This window comes from Haliaeetus albicilla, chromosome 20 (genome assembly GCF_947461875.1).
Source record: "Haliaeetus albicilla chromosome 20, bHalAlb1.1, whole genome shotgun sequence".
Taxonomy (NCBI): Eukaryota; Metazoa; Chordata; class Aves; order Accipitriformes; family Accipitridae; genus Haliaeetus; species Haliaeetus albicilla.
Genome location: NC_091502.1, coordinates 19049444 through 19071527, shown reverse-complemented (window position 1 = coordinate 19071527; position 22084 = coordinate 19049444). Strand labels below are relative to the sequence as shown.

General features: G+C 40.1%; 1 protein-coding gene across 1 annotated transcript in view; it reads left to right on the top strand.

Moving 5' to 3' along the window:
• Positions 1 to 283: 283 nt before the first annotated feature.
• TYR (tyrosinase) overlaps positions 284 to 22084 on the top strand; it is a 50693-nt gene continuing 28892 nt past the window's right edge. Inside the window, exons 1-3 of the mRNA XM_009917683.2 lie at positions 284 to 1289; positions 11134 to 11350; positions 21575 to 21722. Of these exons, the coding sequence (XP_009915985.1) occupies positions 447 to 1289; positions 11134 to 11350; positions 21575 to 21722 (1208 nt within the window). The 5' untranslated portion in view covers positions 284 to 446. The remainder of the gene's footprint in view (positions 1290 to 11133; positions 11351 to 21574; positions 21723 to 22084) is intronic.

Genomic DNA, 22084 nt, shown 5'->3' with positions numbered 1-22084 from the left:
GCTTATTTAACTGAATCAGATTCTACTGGGTCTTTTTTTAAACAACCATTTGTTCTAAAGCATGTAATCAAATGAGGAATTTGAAGAGCCGACAATTGTTTCTGTGTCCAAATTTTAATTTTACTTCCTCTCTAACTGCCATAGGAAAGCAATCATGTGCTAGGCAGAAGATGAAAGTTTATAATAAATGCCTATATTTTGAAGCCTGTAGGGGGTGGGGAAAAAAAGTCACTTGGCTTTCACCCAGAACATGTGATAATCAGATTAACCCTGAAGTGTGTTTTGTGTGTAAATGCATCCAGGGTAGGAATGGGGAAGGACCTTGGAGGGTGCACTGTAGCAGAAGTCAGCAGTGAAGCATTCCTGGTGGAGGGCAGGAATTCCTTTCACAACCAGGACTTTGGAGGGGTCAGGGGAAGCACTCCATGCACTGAAGCGTAACGCTGATGCTCTCCTGCTGCTCTGTGAGGATGTCGCTGTTTGCCATGGGTTTTCTGCTAGTCGTCCTTCAGCCATCCACAGGGCAGTTCCCCAGAGCCTGTGCAAACACGCCGAGCTTGCTGAGGAAGGAGTGCTGTCCCCGCTGGGATGGAGACGGGTCCCCTTGTGGGGAGCTTTCCAGAAGAGGGTCCTGCCAGAACATCCTTCTCTCTCAGGCTCCGCTGGGACCACAGTTCCCTTTCTCTGGAGTGGATGACAGAGAGGACTGGCCCTCCGTATTTTACAACCGGACGTGTAAATGCGAAGGCAACTTCATGGGATTCAGCTGCGGGGAGTGCAAGTTTGGTTTCTCAGGACGCAATTGCACTGAAAGGCGACTGAGAACGAGAAGAAATATCTTCCAGCTCACCACCAGTGAGAAGGACAAGTTTCTTGCCTACCTCAACTTGGCAAAGAACACCCCTAGCCAGGACTATGTTATTGCTACTGGGACATATGCTCAGATGAACAACGGCTCCAACCCCATGTTCAGAAACATCAACGTGTATGATCTCTTTGTGTGGATGCATTACTACGCCTCTCGAGACACACTCTTAGGTGGGTCCAGTGTGTGGCGGGACATTGATTTTGCCCACGAAGCCCCTGGTTTTCTGCCTTGGCATCGGGTCTTTCTGCTGATGTGGGAACGTGAGATCCAGAAGATAACAGGTGATGAGAACTTCACCATCCCCTACTGGGACTGGAGAGATGCAGAGGACTGTGTGGTCTGCACTGATGAATACATGGGTGGCAGACATCCCACCAACCCTAATTTACTCAGCCCAGCATCATTTTTCTTCTCATGGCAGGTAAGGACAGGCCAAGGGGAAGGGGAAGGGAATTATCCTACCTGACTTTAGGGACTCAGGCGAGGTGCACAAGCTGGGAGCTTAGCCACACTGCCTTCCCTTAGACGTTCCTGGAGAGAAAGTAAGCACTACCAGAGAGCAAATCAGATTTTTTGTGGACTTAATCTTCATTTAGAGCTGTTCATTTGTCTCTTTGCTCTTCTCTTTCTGAGATTTAGGTTGCTTAATTAAGAACCTAAAGTTAAGGTAGAATGAGGAAAGTTATGCCCTTGTGTCCAAACATGGCCTTTAGCAGGCTAAAGAGGATTGGGACTGCCGCAGCAGTCAGATGATAAAAAGCAGGATTTATGTACACAAACTGCTAGCACACAACTATTGTAAGACAATTGGTGACTGAATGATGGAAACAGAAGCAAAGAGTTTTCAGATGCTCTAGCCCTCTCCCAGTGCATTTCTTCATCCAAAGGTTAAAAACTATCAAATTAAGCTAACCTGCTTTCAACTTTAAACAAACAAACAAAACAAGTCTTTAGAGCACAGAAGGACCAGCTGTGTAATTCACATCACTAGTTCAAAAGAAATTGAAGAAGTAATCTCTGCTGCTCAAAGGAACTAAGAAGTAAACTCAATAGCTATTCCTGCCACTTAAAAGCACTGCAAATTAGCTTGTAAACCAAGGTAAATTTACATATTTACTTAGGTGATATGGTCTTATGTAGCTGAACTATACTGTGCTGTTCTAACACTGAGAGCTTCTAGACTCTTTTTGTCTCTTGCTTATTACTGCCGCATCGCCTAAAATACAGTGACAAAGGTCTATTGGCTTCCATAGACACACTCCATCATGACAATAGCAACAGTCGCTTCTGGCGCTGAAGTCTATGATTATGTTGGTGTAAATCTATCTTTGTTCTATTTATTTCTGTAGCAACAGCCCAAATGAAGGTTGGGCAGTTTTAGTGATTTAATGGAAAGTGAAAGAGATAGAAACTCCAGCAGCTCTGTGATATTCTGGCATTACAAAACAGCAACTAACTGGGCTTACTGGGTGGGTTGTACTGTATTTAGTCTTGATTTATGTCTTTGGAATAATATAGGCTGTGTATATGCCTGTAAATTCAAGCATTCCCAGATACTGTAACAGACCTATTTTAGGACGTTCTCTGGCATACATTTGGTATGTATTGACTAGTTCTTCCCCAAACAGGTACTCTTCAGAGACCATTCCCAGGAGAATGTTTGCATACAGCTACCCTGTTTGGGAGGCTAAGATGATTTTACTGGCATAGACATGGATTATTTCATGCCATTTGGCCCCAGTGCCCAGGAAATTTCCTGGCCACTTTTAATTTTCCAATGTAGGCGTAGCCATAAAACAGACATAGCTACAAACATGTATTTTCATCCCATTTTCTGAGATTCTGCTCACTTCTAACAGTATCAGTCTGGATAAACTCTACTAATTTACTTAGACTGCATTACCAGAATGAAGTGGATCTGATGCTGTTCTTCACTGAGCTGAATAAAGAGTTATGTGAAAATGGTACAAGTGTTAAAGTGGATTAAATGAAACTAGAATTGCACTGGTCACATGTATCAAGTGGAGCTATCAATACAGTATATTGCATGAGATAACCAAGGTAGTAGGAGGCAGGTAGAACGAAGAAATCAGCCAGCTGCTCACAGAATTTTCTAGAAGACCTGGAAGGGTCAGATAGTTATGTTTAGCTCACCTTTTCAAAGATATTATAAATCTTATCCAGATACTTAGAATTTTTCCATCCTGGTAATAAGTACACAGAAAATTTACGAGTCGCAATGAATATATTTAAGAAACAGTCAGGTTTATAACTTCCCATTTAAGGTCAGTTCCCACAAATATGTTCTGACAATAAAGAAAATTTTTTATGAAACAAGTTGCTTTAACAAATATTTTTATATAACTTTAATAGGTGCAACAATAAAAATTGTGCCATGTTTAAAACACATTCAATGTCAGTGTATATATAGAAGAGCACCTAAGTCCTTTGCTGAAGTTTTCCAAGCAATTTCTGAAAATGGGTTCTTATCACTTTTACATTTTTCAGCCACTTCTGTCAATGTTACACTTTTATCAAAATTTCCAAAATAGGACTACAATAACTTTACCTTCAAAGGGTATTATTCCCCTTTAGCATCTTCTATCTATGTATATCTCTGCTGTCTTATCTAGAGAAAGAATTTAAAAGACTGAACAGATCTGCATTTTCAGTCAGTGAGTTTGGGGTGAAGATACAACACAAACTGGTATTTCTTTCTTAGCCTTGAATCCAAATTTAAATAATTGTTTATGATGGAATAACAGTCCTTCGGTTCCTTCAAGTAGCACAAAGTAAGAGATCAGAATCTCACTCCAGAAAATCAAAAGGCAACAAAAATAGCCTTAGCTTAAACCGGAAAACAGCCACAGATCTGCTGCAGAATACGCTGATTATCCAAGCTCTGTAGCCAAACAGCAAGAGAGAAAAAAAAGAGGAGGATCCAGAAATGTGAAGGAATTTAGTCTTTTAATAAGCATTCAAAATAAAAAGAGGGCAAGAGAAAGCTTTTGAATAACACATCTATAATATGGTGTCCTTTTTAGAATTTAAGTCTCTTTACAAAGCATAACAAAACAATACCTGCTATGTTAGGAAATAGTTATAGATTTATTAAAAAAAAGGTAAAGTGCCTATTTGCACAATAGCATCTTTTTTTTTTCATCCCTAAAGAAAGGAGAAAATACTTTATTCCATTGAGAAGTTGCCATGGCAACATGGATACCCATGAATACATGCTGAAATTCTTGCTTTTGCCTTACTTTTTCTTCAACATACTGCTGTTACCACTTAGCTGAGTGAATTATCTGTCCATATTTTTCTCATGTTTATCATCGAAGTGACACTTCTGATTCCTGCCTCTGTTTTTATCAGCAAGACTATCAGGAATCTTTAGTGTTTTTATTTGTTTGCTTGGCTCATGTTTTAGGGTAGGTGGGAAGGATTTTCTCATGTTCGCAGTTACTTGTTTGTGATGATTCAAGTGTTGCATTCAGAATTAGGACTGCATGACACACTAATGCTTTACCAAATTTTGCAATTTCATGTCGACTTAACGGAAAGCTATATGGGAAATGGAGACCTTCCATGACATTTTGAGAATTTTTTTTTGTTTAGTAGCCATTTCTATAATTATTCAGGATAATGAATTTGCTAAAAAGTAATTATTATGCCTCACTTAAATAGTAGTAGGTGAAATTCTCCTCTCCTCTGCACCAGAACTAATTTGGAGAAATAACTGAAGTCAGTGGAGTTACAAATGCATAAAAAGCCTTCTGCAAGTAAAAGCAGAATCTTTCTGCTAGTAGTTAACATTAGAGTTTGGGGATCCCCACAGTGTGCTAGACAGACGATGAAGAAAATAAAGCAGGAGTATGTAAGTGCTGGTTTAGGTTTACTATCGTGGCAAGCAGGCTATACCACCACCTTTAGCCCCCTGCATTTTGTCTCTCCTAAAAAAAGAGTGACTTGAGAGAAGTAATTGCATAACGTGGAGAGCTGTCTGCTCTCAGATGTGCTGGTGTAAGCCTGCAGCCAATTCTTTGTTGCAAGCACCGAGAATTTCCCTTAGCACTTCATTCTATATCACCCTGCAGAACCACTTACACAAATGCAAAGCTACTACAAAAGGGAAACAAGTTACACAAATAGAAGAAGGATATAATGCTCCTGAACTAATAATGACAGTACTTTAGATCCATTACCTGAAAATATGACTTCATAAGAAATACAAAATTCAGCTATTCAGACACAGTTATTTAATTCTAAGCACAGTTTATCAGGGAGCTGTATTGCTAGCTGAATAGTCTGAGAGGATCATTTAAAGCATTATTTTACGTCCACCTTTAAAAACTTCAGGAAATTTTAAAAAATATAAACACCAGAAGCCAACACTTCTTCAAATCAGCCAAAGCCTTACATCCATCTTCTTGTGGATGCCTGAGTATCTCATGAACTCAATGACACTATTTTTTATTGCAACTTAATAGGTTTTGGTGCCAGCTACAGCCTGGTAAATTAAAAAAAACAAGAGCTCAAATGGAGCGAGTAACTGTAAAAGAAGTGTTTATCAAGATTGGTCTCCTAATGGTATGCTTACGTGGATTATAAATTTGAAACATTTCCTATTACAAAGAGCTAAGTCTCCACATGCCACACCTCAGTACCACAGCCAGAGGGAATCAGGATCTGTGCGCAGCAGGAACAACCACTTGGGTATCCTCAGCCTCTTTATGTCACTGTAATCCCAAAGTAATTCCCCTTCTTCCACGAGATCTCGAGTGGGTGACAGCAGAATTTGGCCTGTGGTTGCTCAGCTGTTCTCTAGCATATAGCCGTGCTTGCTCAGCAGTTGTGTAATTTAAAAGATAAACATCTTCAGAGGTGTATAAATTAATAGCTAAGGAATTTCATAAAAATTGGGTTTTGTTAATAATTCACCAGAAAAAGAAGCCTACCTGTACAGAGATGTGTCTTTGTGAATTTGCAGCAGACACGGAGACAGCAACACTAACGATCCATCTCAGAGACAGCCAGAGAGCAGGGAATCACCGTCTGCCAAACCAGAAAGTGTTAATGAATATTTCATCAGTAACTGATAACAAAGTTTCCTACTCTACCCCAGCACATTTTGGGGGTCTGAATGGGATGTAAGTTACCCCCCAGTTCTGGGCTGCCTCTGAGCAAAGAGGTGAAACTCAGCCAGGCTGAGAAAATACCTTGAAGGGCCTGGGTTTGTTTCAGGGCTGTCACTTCATGTTTGTCTCATCTCCTTTTAGCCGGAGTTTCACAGCTCCTCCAGTTAATGCACACACTGTAAGGGTCAGAAAGATAATTAATGACCTTAGCCTTGCACAGAGATGTTTCTTAGAATTTCTTTGAAGCTTTGCTGTCCATATTTTCTTCTTTTCTGTCAGTCCTCTGCCTGTTTTACCTTTCCATTCCTGCTAATGCTCAGGAGTACATGAAGAACCCGATACAAATATACACAGTCTCTTAAAAACTTTTTGGTTTGGTACAGATATAGCACCTTTTAAATTTCTGCCTATAAAGCAAGCTCCCAAAGTACAGTTTGTTCTGTTGCAGGTTATTTGGGGATTTCCTTGCATTTTCCCAGTTTGGTGAGTAAATGGCTTCTGAATGCCACTTAATTAGGATTAGATTATGGCAGGCCGTAATGCAGCCAAAAAAGTAAAGATTAAACCTCTTTACAATTGCCAAATGTTTTAAATCCAGTGTGAGGGCTGCACTATAATGCCGTTCCCAAGCAAGGATGTGAGAATAAGTGGAGAAAGACAGAGAAAGGCAATGAATCAGTGCAAAATCTCTTTTGGCTGCACAATGGGACCCAAGGCTCCAGTTCAGGAGTCCAGACTTCACGTAGGACAAACGGAGACATGGGGATGCGTCATGAAGTGCCCACATCACCCCCTTGGGAGAGCTGGGATGGGTGCCACAGATAAGCTCTGGGTGCAGTCTGAAGTGGCTCTTTTAGGCTATATTAACCTGGAACATAACTATGAAAACATGCTGATAGAGTTTCTGGCTGGGGGCAGACTCCTGCTTGGTGGGCTCAGAAGAGAAGCAGAGCAATGCACCAGCTCTAAAGGAAGGCAGTGGTGTGGATTAACCCTTTGAGCGGCCATACTTCCCCAGCAAACTAAGGAACTTAGATCACTTGTAAGTGAGCAGCTATTTCGATACCACAGAAAATTATTCATCCCCTTTTTCCAGCTGTTGAGGTATATATTACATGTATTGCATGTCCCTGTGAGTGCAGATCTAATAAGTCCAAAGCGACCGCAAAGAATTTGTCACCAAAACCCCTAAAGCTTTGAACTGAAAAATAGCAGACAAAGGACTGAACACTGCTGAAGACTCCTGTAATGCAATTCACTTTATTTAGGCGCAGGGGCTGTTCTGTGCAAGCAGTTACAAACTAAAAGGCAAAAGGGTTTCCCATTTGCGAAAAGGTGCGAGACAGCAGCAACGCTTCCGCACATTTACAGTCTGTTTTCTAAGAAACGATACCAAGAGCTGTGCTAAAGATCTCAACTGCAGTGCACGGAGGGATTTTTTTGCTGGGTTCTACGAGGCCCAGGAGCGATGCTGCGTATTCTGGACTGCCATCTACCGGCATTTGCTCTGCTAACTACTTACATAAGCTTTTCCCCCGAGTATCTTCCTAATAATTCCCTGGGAGTCAGCGAATTTATGCATGCAGGACAGCAGGCACTGGGTGCCTTTTGAATATGAAGCTTTGGCCAGGGTGAACTGAGAAATTTGCTCAGGACTGTTCTGAAAGGGAACAAAAAAAATCATGTGTTAACACAGCATGTTTCTGGTAGAAAGTCCTCCTGCTGAATGGAAAGGCGGCAATGATGTGACCCATTTTGTGTATGCTTTATGCAGATTACATCCAGAAAGAACCATTTAACTGACATATGTTCTGTTACCACCTGCACATTACGTGATTGATAAAACAGCGAATTGTAGTTTCAGGATAGACCCATAATTTGTATTAAGTTGCACCTTTCTGGAAAATCATCCTGGCTAATTTTATGGCCAGACTTTAATTTTTAGTTCAGAACAAATAGCAGAAGGTCACAAATAAGCATTTTCATTCCTGCCCCTTATGTTGGCATTTCTTGACCATGAGCTACCAGATGCCTTGTAGCATCTGGCTTCTGTTTAGGATGAATTCAAGTTAATCAGACAGTATACTGAGACTTAAACGAAAAAAAATATATTAGCACTCTAACCCTTTATAAGCCTCATAACATTAACAGTTGCATTAAATCCCACTGAAATGGATAAACAGAACGAAGGGGAAATGTCCCTTTGTTTAGATATATTTGCACTCATGCTTGAAGATTCTCTGTCTGAATATCTGACAAGCCAGTCTTGAAGGCAGCATGTGATTCCTCTTTAGGACACAAAGGGGATATATCCCCAGGGTGGTGGGGAGAGGATGAAAAGATAGGAGATGACAGGGCACGGAAGCCAGAAGAAGATATGGACCTAGATAAGGTCCATAGGAAACAGAGTTAAACAGAAAATCCACTTGCATGTAGTGTCTGAGCCAAGTGATCCACTTGGGTTGAGCTTCACCAGCCAAGACATATTTGCCTTCTTCAGCAGTGCCCTTCTCGGGACAGAGGTCTGTGCATTCTTTATAAACAAAGACACGACTAGAGCATCTCCCTCAGCCTGAGTCACCCCCCTATTTTCCTTCTAACAGGAATAAACTCAGTAACACAAAACAATCATAAAAACAGTACCACAGCTACGCTTTGTGTTTTTAACTGTAGGTCTCTCCCTGTCGCTACCTCTCACTTCTCAGTGGGGATTCTTAGAAGAGGCTTCTTAGAGGCACAATACTGACCCACTCGGGCAGCTTCTGGGAGGAATGCGCACATGAGACTCTCCGCTGGACAACTACCTACGGCCTCCAAGGGCACCTTAGTACTTTTAACAGACTAGGGCAGATTTCAGCTAATAGAACAATCTGTAAGGATAAATTTCTCTATTAAGATTTCTTATCTCCTCAAAAAAAAGATGAGAATAATTTATTCATAGGAAACTCCTCACTTAAGAACTCCAGATTCTTAAGAAATCTGGGTTATATCACCAGCTCCATCATACATTTTCTGTGAATTTTTGGTCAAATCACTTTTAGAAAAGGATTCATCTCATCTCCTTCCACTCATTCAAAAGTTAGTTAGGCAGCACAGAAACTTGCCTTTGGCTCTGTCTTTAGTCACTTCAGAGGCACGTCGGTGCCTCCAGGGTGTGATTCATCCCTTCCTAATGCAGAAGCAGAGCATTAAGTTGAACACTCTTAATTTTGCTTCCCTTGCTAACTGCAGTCTGGAGACAGTTTCTGCATTGATTTTTTTACAAATTTTCTTTCATTGACTTAGTCAATGGAGACAGTTAGGCACCCCTAGAGGGAAGTACATCTCACCTACCAGACATCTGGCTTAGGAGGGTGAATCACACTCAAGAGGTGCCTCTCTCTATTGACTGCAGAGGTCGTCCTAAAGTGTTGCTTCAATCTGGCAATTTGTACACAGCTAGTGTTGGTGAAATGAATGTCCCACTCATTTCCTTCACTAGCAGAGAATCTCATATTCTTCCATATCATTCACAGTGGATATGATTGCTTACACTCACTTTCTTGTTCATTGTTTCAGTCCATGAAATAGAAGTACACCTCCAGTGTTTTCTCCCCATGATGTCTCGCTCAATAACGAGACCTGTTCTTTCTCCACACAAAGTTCTCATTAACCACGTTGATTACCTGCTAACAACAGAGTCCTACATTTTGATGGGATCCCTGGTGGTTTGGAGTTTTATTTGGTTTGGCGGGTTCTTCAGAAAAAAAGCAAAACAATAGAAAGCAATTTTGATTCAGACCCTCAGCCTCACCTCAAAGGGATACAAAAAAACTTCTGGGAGTTTTGAGCCACTGTTGCTCTGTTTCATTTTCATAGACCCATCAACGGTACCATTATACACACCCACCAAACCCAGTCTGATCTTCTGTTTGCCATTTTGTCACCATATTTTTTCTCCAACCTCCATCCTGACTCCACATGAGGCAAGTTCCTGAGTATAAAGTAGAAATATGAGTTAGTACTTGTACTAACTCCCTGTAGGTTTATTGTACCAGAATATGAAAAAATCCTCCCTCTCATTCTGATCACTTCTCTGGCCAAGCAGGGAATGCAGTGAGAGCTACTAGAAAAGCTCATGGTCATCAGAAGACCCATGTCCTTCGGTAACAAGTAAGTTACTGTGGTTTAAAAAGAAATTGAGAAGCACCATAGTGATACTTACAGTCTGTGGGGGCACATTTAACCCATGGCAAATGTGAAGGAGTTTGACTCAGCCAAAATTAGCTGCATATCGTTTGAAGTTACATTGAACTACCTTGCTCTTCCAGGAGTCTCAAAATGGACTGACAGCTTCTATAGAGCATCTGACAAATAATGACTTGTTATGCCTTGGTAACTGGACTTTGCCTGTGAACCCAGAACATTTGTGTAAATGATGCTGGATTCTGACAGTATTTAATATCTGTATCCATCTTTCTGCTTCGGGTCCTTTACTAATACCCATCACTACGGTATCTCAGTTGGTGATACATGTTCATCCCCACAACATTCCTGGGAAATAGAGCAGCGTCTTTTCCCATTTTGTACGTATGGCATCATCAAGACATAGTGATACTAAGTGCCCATTTAGTCTGACAAAGCACAGACAGATATTTTCAGAATAAAAGATTTTTTTTTTTTCATATTCCAAGTTAACAAATCCCCCTCTTACTGTGTGGGGAGAAAAATCTGTGATAATGGCTTTGTTCAGCAGTCTGCTGAGGCCAAAAAGCCTCCATTTAGCAACTGCAGCAGCAGATTTAACTCTGTTTGTGTCCTGCTGCATTGGTAGGTAACACTGAATTTAGCCTCAGTGAGTTTTCAAGGGCATAAATGAGAATTGATGCCTTAGTCCACATGGGTAGTTTCAGATACAGACTAATATGTTATTTCAAAATGTGCATGGTAGTAGAGGGGTGTCTTCTATGAAATAACCAAGCTTATATTAAAATTGTACAGAGAAAATTTAAAAATTAATATATATTCTTGCAATAATCTTATTACATTGTACATTTTCTTTGCTCCTTTAAAAAAAAAATCAAAGTACCTCTTTTGTTTGCTTTTATTTCTTACAATTGCAGCTCTGCTAATAGAAAGTATTTTATACAGGTAATTTGTACTCGATCTGAAGAGTACAACAGCCAACAGGCTTTATGCAATGCCACAAGTGAGGGGCCTATACTGCGAAATCCTGGGAACAATGATAAATCAAGGACCCCAAGGCTCCCATCCTCAGCTGAAGTTGAATTTTGCCTATCACTGACTCAGTATGAATCTGGATCCATGGATAAAATGGCCAATTACAGTTTCCGAAACACGTTGGAAGGTAACATGTTTTATTCTATTATGCCATTTCCATCTGTAAATTGATTCTCTTTGGGGTTAGAGTCTTTAAACTCTGGGCAGTTTGAACTGATTCCACAAAGCACCACTCAAAAAGAGAGAAAAAGTTATCTTTTCTCCTGGAATAGCAACAGACAGAAAGAACCACATTAAAGGCATTTGATAAGACAATAGAAACCATAGACTAGATCAGCCCCTAAATCCATCTGTTGGGAGATATTATCTCCTGCTATAGCCAGCACCAGGCACAGCAAAGAAATGTAGCACTGCATAAAAGGAGATCATCTAATAATGTACTTACACATGATCGTAACCATGTCCATGTGGGTTACAGGTTTGCCCTGGAATCCACTGTCTTCCATAGGCCAGGTTGGACAACAAGGGTGAGAGAAGATGCTGCCATTTGGCATGTTATATCTACATCCTGCCACTGTGAACTCCATAGCAGACTTATCCCCAAACTCTAAGGATTAGGGATTAAGTCATACCTCAAAAACGACCCTTAGTATCATTTCCAAAAGAATTTAGTTATTTATTTTAATTATCTAACTATCCAACCTGTTTTGAATGTTCCTAATTTGCTAGTAAACAAGGGTTCTTTGCTAAAAGGAACAGTTATTCTTAATTATCTCTCTACTCAATCTTTTTTGCATCTTGCTAAATTGCTAATAAACAAGGATGACACATTATATATTTATCAGTAAATATTCCTACAGTATCATATATCATCTGAATCAAATATGATCTACTTTTGATGTCCCAGAGATTTTTGCTTGCAAAGAACTGTGCAAGGGCCAAAACAATACAATATAGGAGTGTGTGTGAGGATAAGAAAGCAAAGCTCTTAATATGTTCAGTATTACTCTTAATGCAGTGTGGAATGCCAAAAAGCTTTCTTGGGGGAAAAAAAAAGTGAACCAGTTTCTGCTCTAAAAACAGTCAAAACTGTGGAATTTTTCTGCTGAAGCCAACAGAGAATCCAGACATTAATTGACTCCAGCTCTGGACATAGCAGTGCTTTTTACCTTTGAAAACAGAAACCACATAAAGTATGGGAAAGAAAAAGGTGTCATAATTGAGTAGAGGCTTGCTCACATTTTTCTCCATAAATTATGTGAATAAATGAAAAGGGTAGAATAGGAGCAGTAAAGAAAGGGGAATTGAAGTAAACAAGTCATGAAATAATGAGGGTCTACAATTATGCTGCTAGTTTTGTAAACAAAAGCAAAAGCACATTCTATGGAAGTTATGCAGAGCCATATATGTGTTTACTGGGAAGCGGAGTCAAAATGGACTGCTCACTCACAAAGCCTAAACTTCAGTATCATGACTGCTCATTAAATAACAATAATTCAGTGAGTACTTGCAGAAAAAGGGCAAAACCTGCTTATTGTCAATGTTAAGTGTGAACTGGCAGCTAAACAGTCATAGATCAAGTATACCCTTTTGATACAAATGGATACATTTTCTTATTGAAAATAACATAGCTATTTGGAAAAAAAGCAACAAAATAGATGTGAGACAGAATTGCACAATGACCCGGAAAGCACCTACAGTTCTCAAAGACCCTTGAAAAAGTTATTTTAACTCTAAAATCAGAAACAGAGTTTTGTCTGATTAATCTATCAAACCTTTTCTCTATTGCTCTTTGTCACATTAATTTCATGGCTAGCAAGCACAGTAACGGCTGGTCTTTGTTAATATCATAGTGTCATCTGCCAATCACACTTGAAGAGGGTCATGCTTTAATCTGAATAATGGCAATGTCACTGCATCTGAAAAGAGCTCTTCTGGATCAAATTTTCCTCAAAGTGAGTTCTTTTGTTCTGTGTAACAACCCTTCAGAAGCTGAAGAGTGTTTGTCTTTCTCCTAACTGAGGTTATGAAGTTCCAGCTCACCACTGTGGCCATTTGAAGCCCTCCCAATGCCACACAAGACATGTCAGGTTGTCACCAATAAGTTTTAATGGTTTTCATGTGATTTAGATAGTTATTCTAATAGACTAGGGAAAAAAACCCTACATGTTCTTGAAGATGTATGCAAGTCAGATATGATTCAGAAGCCGTACAGCTTAGGTAGCTACAGAAGCAGCCTATACTATCTTGGTCATAGTGTTGCACGGCTTCTGGATGCATCCAGTTAGCTCCAGGCAGGGGCAGAGAATGCCTGTTTTATCAGTCCATCCAAATGTGCCCTCCCTGACAAGCACTGTAGCCCTTCCTGGCCATCTGTAGGATCCCTCCTATGTGATTCTGAAAGGGAAGAAAAGAGACTGAGCAGCGCCTTTTCTCCTAGAAGTGAAGGTGGGCCCTTGCAAATCCTAGGATGCATGTGGAGGGAGCCTGGGAAGCTAAGGCACAGTGAGGAAAAGCTCAGTAGGGTAAGACTGAGGCAATGAATGTCCCCTCCTTAGAATCTCTGCAGACATGAAACAAAAAAAAAACCCAAACCACCTCACATTAGAACCTCTCTATTCTAGGGGAAATCCTGTTAAGAGAGTGACCATGTTTGCTCATAGTCCAACTCCCAGTGCAATTACCAGATCCTATATTGTTGTCTAACTTTTATAGCCTAGCTAAAGGAGATCTACGGTGCTCAAGAGCTGATATTGAAGAGAGTAAAGGTCAACAGAGTGATGTTACCTTTCTTTCCATAACAATATTTCATTAAAGCTAGAGATCACTGAAGTGAAACTGTGTCCACAGCGTGCCATAATAAGCGGCTTTTTTGGTGATGAGTCTGTCTGAATGTAAGCTGGATGTGGCTCAGTAGGTATTTATCTATATTATTACGGAGATGGAGCTTATTCCGTCAGACACACTGTTATTCTGAGACATCTTTTTGTGGTTTGGTTTTTTTTTCTTTGATACTTTGATATCTTTGAAGATATTTTATTTTTTAACCTGAATTATTTCAGCAATTAACTTTACACCACAGGACCACAAACATTTCTGTCAACTAACTTATTTAGCTAACAAGACAGTGAACTGCAATGTGAAGCCAAGAATATATGGCTAAAGTTGAAAAAGTTGGTGGAAAGTTTTTAAACAAGCTTTACTGCCAAAAAACCCCCATATTGTGTTACAACATTGTGTTACTCTTTTCTTACAAATGGCCTGCTTAGTTTTTTGTTGTGTACAGATGCCAAGCTTAAATTGCCAGGTTACATTTGTTGTGCCAGTGCCCACTTCTACGTGGTGGCATTCTTATGAACCTGCTAACACTCTATAGTTCCTAACATTTACTTATTTTCCTAAGCAAAACGCTTTTCAATCCTTCTTTACTTGTTTACTCAAGTCTGTGCCAATACACCTAAGGTCAAATTCTAATCTCTTGCAGATCCAAAGTAAATCCAAAGTTCACTGACTTTACTGGAGTTACACTAGATTTACAAAAGATGACCAGAACCAAGCCAGTGACTGTAACTGAGTGGCTGATTTACACCAGTGTGAGATTTACTCTTCAGTTTTAGTTCTGTAATGAAAAACACCTGTAATCACTTAGAAGAACCGATCACATAGGAGAACCCCTTCTGGGCAAAATTTTATGCTCTTCCGTGCTTGAGTGCACTGGAGCAAAGACAACACCGTTTTACCCTTCAAAAGGGATAGGTATCAGCATCATTATGAGCAGATGCCAACAACACAGGTTGAATCTGTGTTTGTCTAATAGAAAACACTGCTATAGTGACAGAAATTGTGTCACTGAAGGGTGACCACAACAGCCATAAACAGCAAAGGTCAATATTGTTCAATAAAACAACAACCCCCTGTGGCTGAGCGCATGAGCTGCCCTCTCACTCTGGGACAGGCCAGTGTCTGCTTTGACTGAAAAATAACAGGTTAAAAGCAGTTTGCACATTGGCCTTTGAAGTGGAAGCAATTATTTTAAATAGGATTTGTTGAATCGTGCCCTAACCGGGGAACACTGTTGGCTTCATTGGACAATTCATGGATACAAGAAGAGAACAGTTCTAGTTTATAAGCATCAGGTGAGATCAGAAATGGATTAGCTGACTGCAAATGAAATAGTTGGGTTTCTTCTTTGTGCAGTTCAGTTTGGTGTGACATCTTGAATGCTACCTCCTAAGAATAAGAGATGGCTGAAAAAAATAGAATTTATTTTTCTTTATGAGCAAATTCCACATTCAAAATTATTTTATTCATGGCAACTCCAAATGAAAATCAGTGCCTTCTAAGTTTTGCACAAAGTGAAAATAAAGATTCTTTTTTTTAAATTCTAAAACTCTATATTACTTTCATTATTCATGAATTAACTCATGACACATGGTATCAAGTCAAGCCATGTCATAGCATTCCACTGTCTGTCACAATTACGTATTCTTACTGCTGTTCTGTCAGGAAATAATAGAATAAAAAATCAAACATTTCAAAATGTAATTTCATTTTAATAGGACATTTTCCTTTTCTTCTGAAATGAGAGATTTTCATCTGGAAAACTTTTTTCAGTATTTTTCATAGCTATTCATATAGCTAATGAAAAATGGTTATTCAAAATGAAGTTTGCCAACAGAAAACTTCTAATTAAAAAAGTTTTAGCCTACAGCCAGCATTCCTCACCCAGCTCAAACCTCAACCTCTGGGTAAATTTATGCTGCACTTTGAGAAAGAGCTGTCAAGTTGCAGAGGGTCATTACTACAGAACTAGAAAGACTATTCAGCCCAGCCCACAGTGAAGGTCTACAAGAGTCATTTTAAGAAAAAAACTAGATGTTGACATGGTCTAAATTAGGTAATCACAAACTTTCATTTACTGTAGTTTACTGTAGTTTACTGTACTAGGCCAAATTCTGCAGACCTTGCAGCTACCTCACTCTGGAGAGAGTACAGTAATAAGATTCCTTGAGAAAATATGTAAGATTTAACCCCGAAAAATTTCCTGTGAGATTGCCAATGGCAGAAAAAATCAATGAACATAAGCCAGAAGAACATCACTAACTAACTTCAAAGACCAACGAGGATATGGCCTTAAAATTCTTTATATCTTCCTTCCTGTTTTAAAGTAGATGGATCTATCTCACTTGAAATCCTCTAAAATGTGAAATCCTTGTTAAAGAAAAAATCATCCCCAGGGAGAGTGGAACTAAATATATCAGCCAGTTGGACTCAGACATAGAATCATAGAATCATTGGGTTGGAAAAGACCTTTAAGATCATCAAGTCCAACCATAAACCTAACACTGCCAAGCCCACCACTAAACCATGTCCCTGTGTGCCACATCTACACATCTTTTCAATACCTCCAGGGATGGTGACTCAACCACTTCCCTGGGCAACCTCTTCCAATGCTTAATAACCCTTTGGGGGAAGAAATTTTTCCTAATATCCAACTTAAACTTTCCCTGGCGCAACTTCAGGCCATTTCCTTTTGTCCTATTGCTTGTAACCTGGGAGAAGAGACCGACCCCCACCTCGCTACAACCTCCTTTCAAGTAGTTGTAGAGAGCGATAAGGTCTCCCCTCAGCCTCCTTTTCTCCAGACTAAACAGCCCCAGTTCCCTCAGCCGCTCCTCATAAGACTTGTGCTCCAGACCCTTCACCAGCTTCGTTGCCCTTCTCTGGACACGCCCCAGCACCTCAATGTCTTTCTTGTAGTGAGGGGCCCAAAACTGAACACAGGACTCGAGGTGCGGCCTCACCAGTGCCGAGTACAGGGGGACGATCACCTCCCTGCTCCTGCTGGCCACACTATTTCTGATACAGGCCAGGATGCTACTGGCCTTCTTGGCCACCTGGGCACACTGCTGGCTCATATTCAGCTGGCTGTTGACCAACACCCCCAGGTCTTTTTCTGAAGGGCAGCTTTCCAGCCACTCTTCCCCAAGCCTGTAGTGTTGCATGGGGTTGTTGAGACCCAAGTGCAGGACCCAGCACTGAGCCTTGCTGCACCTCATACAACTGGCCTCGGCCCATCGATCCAGCCTGTCCACATCCCTCTGTGGAGCCTTCCTGCCCTCGAGTAGATCAACACTCCCGCCCAACTTGGTGTCACCTGCAAACTTACTGAGGGTGCACTCGATCCCCTAAGGGTGCACTCGATCCCCTAAGGGTGCACTTGATCCCCTCAACATGCAACATACAAAGCAGAATTTGACCTTCAAAGTCCCAGCTCTCCTAACCACTGGCCTATAAAGTCATAAAAAACTAAAATTTTTTTAGTAAGAAAAACAGTTTTGCAGTTAAAAAAACATCTGTAAAACTGTTATGAATCGCTCGGTGTTGTTAGGGATGCCACAGACGTTGAGCAGTCTGTTAAGATAATCAGAGGAGATAGGATTGTTGGAATGGTTCCTCCATTCCTGTAGCACTGAACACTGCTAATGCTCTCCAAGTCCTGCGTACCCTCTGCTAAGCGTACTTCAGTCAGTGGCAAATGAGCAACCGAGGAAAACACTACCTGCTTTCAATATATAAAGCTTTGCACTTGACCGATTGTACACGGACTTCTGTGGTCTCTGTTGTTAGACTGTAAAACCCAGAGTTAATATAATTAAATACTCTATTAAAAGACACACCTGACCTAACTGCATGTTCAGTGACAACCACCTATATATCATCCTAAAAACTGTCAGGCAGCCTTAGTTTTGAGTGGCATCATTAGCTCCTCCTATAATAAACTTTGGGCTAAATCCCCATCTGATTTAATTTGGCCTGGCTCCAGAGAAGCTACTTCAAATCCACTGCGTCACTGTTACTGTTTTACAGTGCTATGAGTAGCAGCAGAATCATGTTTATGATCTTTTAAAAATGTGATTTTTCTCTTATTGAAATCTGGTAGAACTTCCATTCGCTTCAGTGATGTATGCCCTAATGGCTGTTTCTAATGCACCATAATTAAATGAGGGTTTGAAAGGATGTCTGAATGCTACAGCTTCCTATACTGGCCAGATGATTTAACAGTTCACTGCCACCGGCTGCAGTCCTGCTTCCCTGTGCAATCTTCTCCATCCAACAGCCAGTTGCTCTCCCTCCTTTTTCGGTACCAACACTGGTTCTCATCGTACCCTTACATGAGATACTGTATCTCAGTAGCCTGGAAAAAACCTGACATCCCACACTCCAGGGTAGTTTACTGCCAGACTAGTGAGTTAAATCAGTTCACAGAAGGAGTGACGAGGTGCAGTTAACGCATAGGAGAGGAAGGCACAGCGTGGGGCAAGGCAGGTGGAGAAAGTGGACTTCTTCTATCTCGAGGCAGGGAGCTCTTATCTCAGCTCACTGCGCTTGTAGATCTGTAGCCTCACATTTGTTGTAGAGGTGATTTTATTGCAGCCACCTCAGCAAAGTTTTCCGTACTGAAAAACTGAAAAATTCTGAAAAAAAAAGGAAAAATTCTCATGTTTTCACATATTCTTTTTTAATTGTCTCTACCCCATTTCAGAGTATGTCATCCCGAATGTACTGATGCCTATTAAAAAGTCTGAGAGAAAAAAATAAGACCCAGGTTAATAAAATTAAGTGACACCACACTGTGGTTTTATTCCTGCTAACTTTACAATTTATATGGAGTTTTCATAACAAGAAATCAGATATTAGAACTTCTTATGCACATGGTTAAACATGATGTCACCTTTGACACTGACTGAATGCACCCCAGTTAGCTGGGAGCTGGTGGGTGGGGTTCCTAAGGCTGTCCCAGTTACAGAGCTTTTGATTATTAAGATAAATGGCTCATGCGCAGATGTTCCATGAAAAGCTGTCCAGAGCCAAAATGCGTATTCTGTATATTTTTTTATGAATAACTAGATCAAGAGTTTGCAATGTATTAAGAAATTTTAAGAAGTATCCCAAGTGTGATATAAAACATCTAGCCTTCTGCCTAGACTCTGCATAAAGTTTATCTTACCCTTAAACATACTTATAACACAGCTGAATAACACAGTGGAAGAGTTGCTTCAGAATGATATACATATAGATCATTTTCAGTTAATATTCACAGAAGTTTCCTAGTATTGCTACATCAACTGATCCCAAGGATCTCGCACTGTGGCCATCAGCAAAGGCCCAAATTCTTGCCATCGGTTCCTGTGAGTTCTGGCCAGACTGTCAATGTACATTATTCTTCATAGGTGATATTTTAGTCTGCTGTTTCCCCTAATTGACAGCTAAGTGACACAGCATTCACCATCAGACAAATTTCTGTGGGCAAGATTTTCCCTTTGAGAACTTCTGCCCACTTCTGTTTATGTCACCATGCAGTGTCTTCAATAATCCCAGTCCACATCTAATTTATTCAAAACCTGCTGTTATCTGTAGGTGTTAACATGTTCCTCTTTGTCTCCTAAATCCAGACTCACTCCAGCCTGAAGTCTTACAATTTTCATCATAAGCCAGCTTTACTTCCTCCAACTGTCCTGATTATGTTTTCTACTCTGACTTCCCTTGAATTTCTCAAAATCTTTGTCATACTATTACAATCAGAAAGATGGATGGTTATTATGGTATACTGGTTCCTAGGGGTCACAGTTATGATTTGATCTTTATTATAATTATCAGTGTTTTTATGCCAAATGCTTTTCCCTTGTTTGAAGAGGTTAACAGACAAGGCAAAGCCCGATGAGGGAATTCAGAGTGACAAAGCGATGCAATCATTTGATACAGAAGATGAGAGTCCCAGTGGTGTCTAAAACTCAGGTTTCCAAGTTCACAGAGTATGACTCTACCCATAAGGCATCTCTAGCCACATCTTAATTAATACTTTGTGCGGCTCAAAGAGGAACAAATCCAAAGAGCAAAACAGTTGGTACTGAGGACCCGACTTCCATGTTATAGATGAGGGTTTTGACAGGGAAGGGGTCCTTTCGCACTAGCTCTAGTTCAGTCCTATGAACTAAACACCCACTGATCATTGGCACATTTTAGGTTTCCTCCAAAAGGGATCCAGATTGCAAAGTCAGACATTGCTCTGTGATGTGAGTCACAGCATGAAACAGGACTGTTGGGAGATTCACTTCAAAAGTATATTGCTGACCCTCATTCAAATGCTAGTTCTTGGTCCAAATAAGTAAGCAAAGCAAGTGTTCACAGTGCGTGAGGCATTTCCCAAAGAGAAGAGCTATGATCTTTCTTTTCCTTACCTTGCAGACCTGATAAACTGCAACAATATTGGGAAAACACTGAGGATCAGCACAACAAGCATATTGTTCACAGCCCTTTTTATCTGATTATTCAATTGTAAAGATGTTTTAATATGTCTCCACTATGTTTCCTCATCCTACAGCTTACAGAAATTGTGGAAACAAGACATCTTCAGGAACCAAATCAAAGAGAGAGAACAGAGAGGTTTTGTAGTGTGGGTTAAATAGTAGAACTAGCATCGGGTTAAGAAATAGACTGGGAGGACAACATATGTTTCTGCTTTTATTCTCCTGGAAAATCCCAGAGAAGGATCAGATGGTTGACTTTTATTAGGAATCCTTACAAGTAGGGAGGAAGCTTGGCTGTCAGGATGCTGAGAAGGGCTACCAACATCAGAGATGAGGTATGGGCAGGCTACCAAAATAAACACTCATGGAGAGACTCATCTTCCAGTATTTGCTATCTGGGGGTTGGTCTGTGAACTCTTCTCAAGGGTCATATTTTAAGTGCCCTCCAAAATAACAGCAATCCACAGACTTTCATCCTACAAGTCTGACTGTAGAAGATTATTGATTATTTACCAAATCCTTTTGTAAGGATTATATCTTGCATTGTGTTGGCTCCTATCAAGAAAAGAACAAAAAGTGTTCTATAGAGACAAACAATATTAAATGACTGAGTATATGATAAGATAGAATAGCCTGTTTTATCTTAGGAACCTATAAGTATAGAGATCAAAATGAAAATAAAGTGAATAAATTTTCTCAACATGAATAAACGTACACACATAAATGTCTGCAGGGATTACATTGCCTTTTAACAGCCAGACAAAGTGGACAAAGAAATTTAAAAATATAAAGCAATTAAGCAGTACATTTGCTGACATGCTGCATTAGCTACATGGCAGGAGTTTTAATTTAGCTTATTCTAATTTCATCTTTGCTATGCCTTTGAAATATATTAGCACTCCTTTACGTGTTTTCCTAAGCCGTTGTCTAAAAAGCTGACTGTAAATGAAGTGAAAGTAGGTACTTTGATCTTGAGTCTTACTGCAAAAAGCATTATACGCATTGTCATATCAGCATATGATTTCCTCTTGAATATACAGGCTTTGCTGATCCACGGACTGCAATATCAAACATATCTCAAAGCGGTTTGCATAATGCACTTCACATCTACATGAATGGCTCCATGTCCCAAGTACAAGGCTCTGCAAATGATCCTATCTTTGTACTACACCATGCATTTGTTGACAGGTGAGTTTAATTCTTCTTAGTAAACCTCATTCATTTTGTGTTTTTACAGTGTGCTTTTCACTTATATTTCAAAACTGCAAATATTTTACATGCCTTTACATGCACAGCATTTTCAGACATGTAGAATTGAGGTCTGCTATTATTTGAGAGCAAATATATTTCCTAACCTGTCTGTATGTTCACTGGATTAAATATAATTTGACAAGTTGACAAATGCATTAAGCTTTTATTACCAAGATAAAAATAGTTCTTCAATGATGTCACAATGATTAATATATATAGATGTGTATGTCAGGAAGTTTGGACCAAAAGTGCGTGACTCATTTTAACATGACTATAATCAGTTGGAACAATTCCTTTAC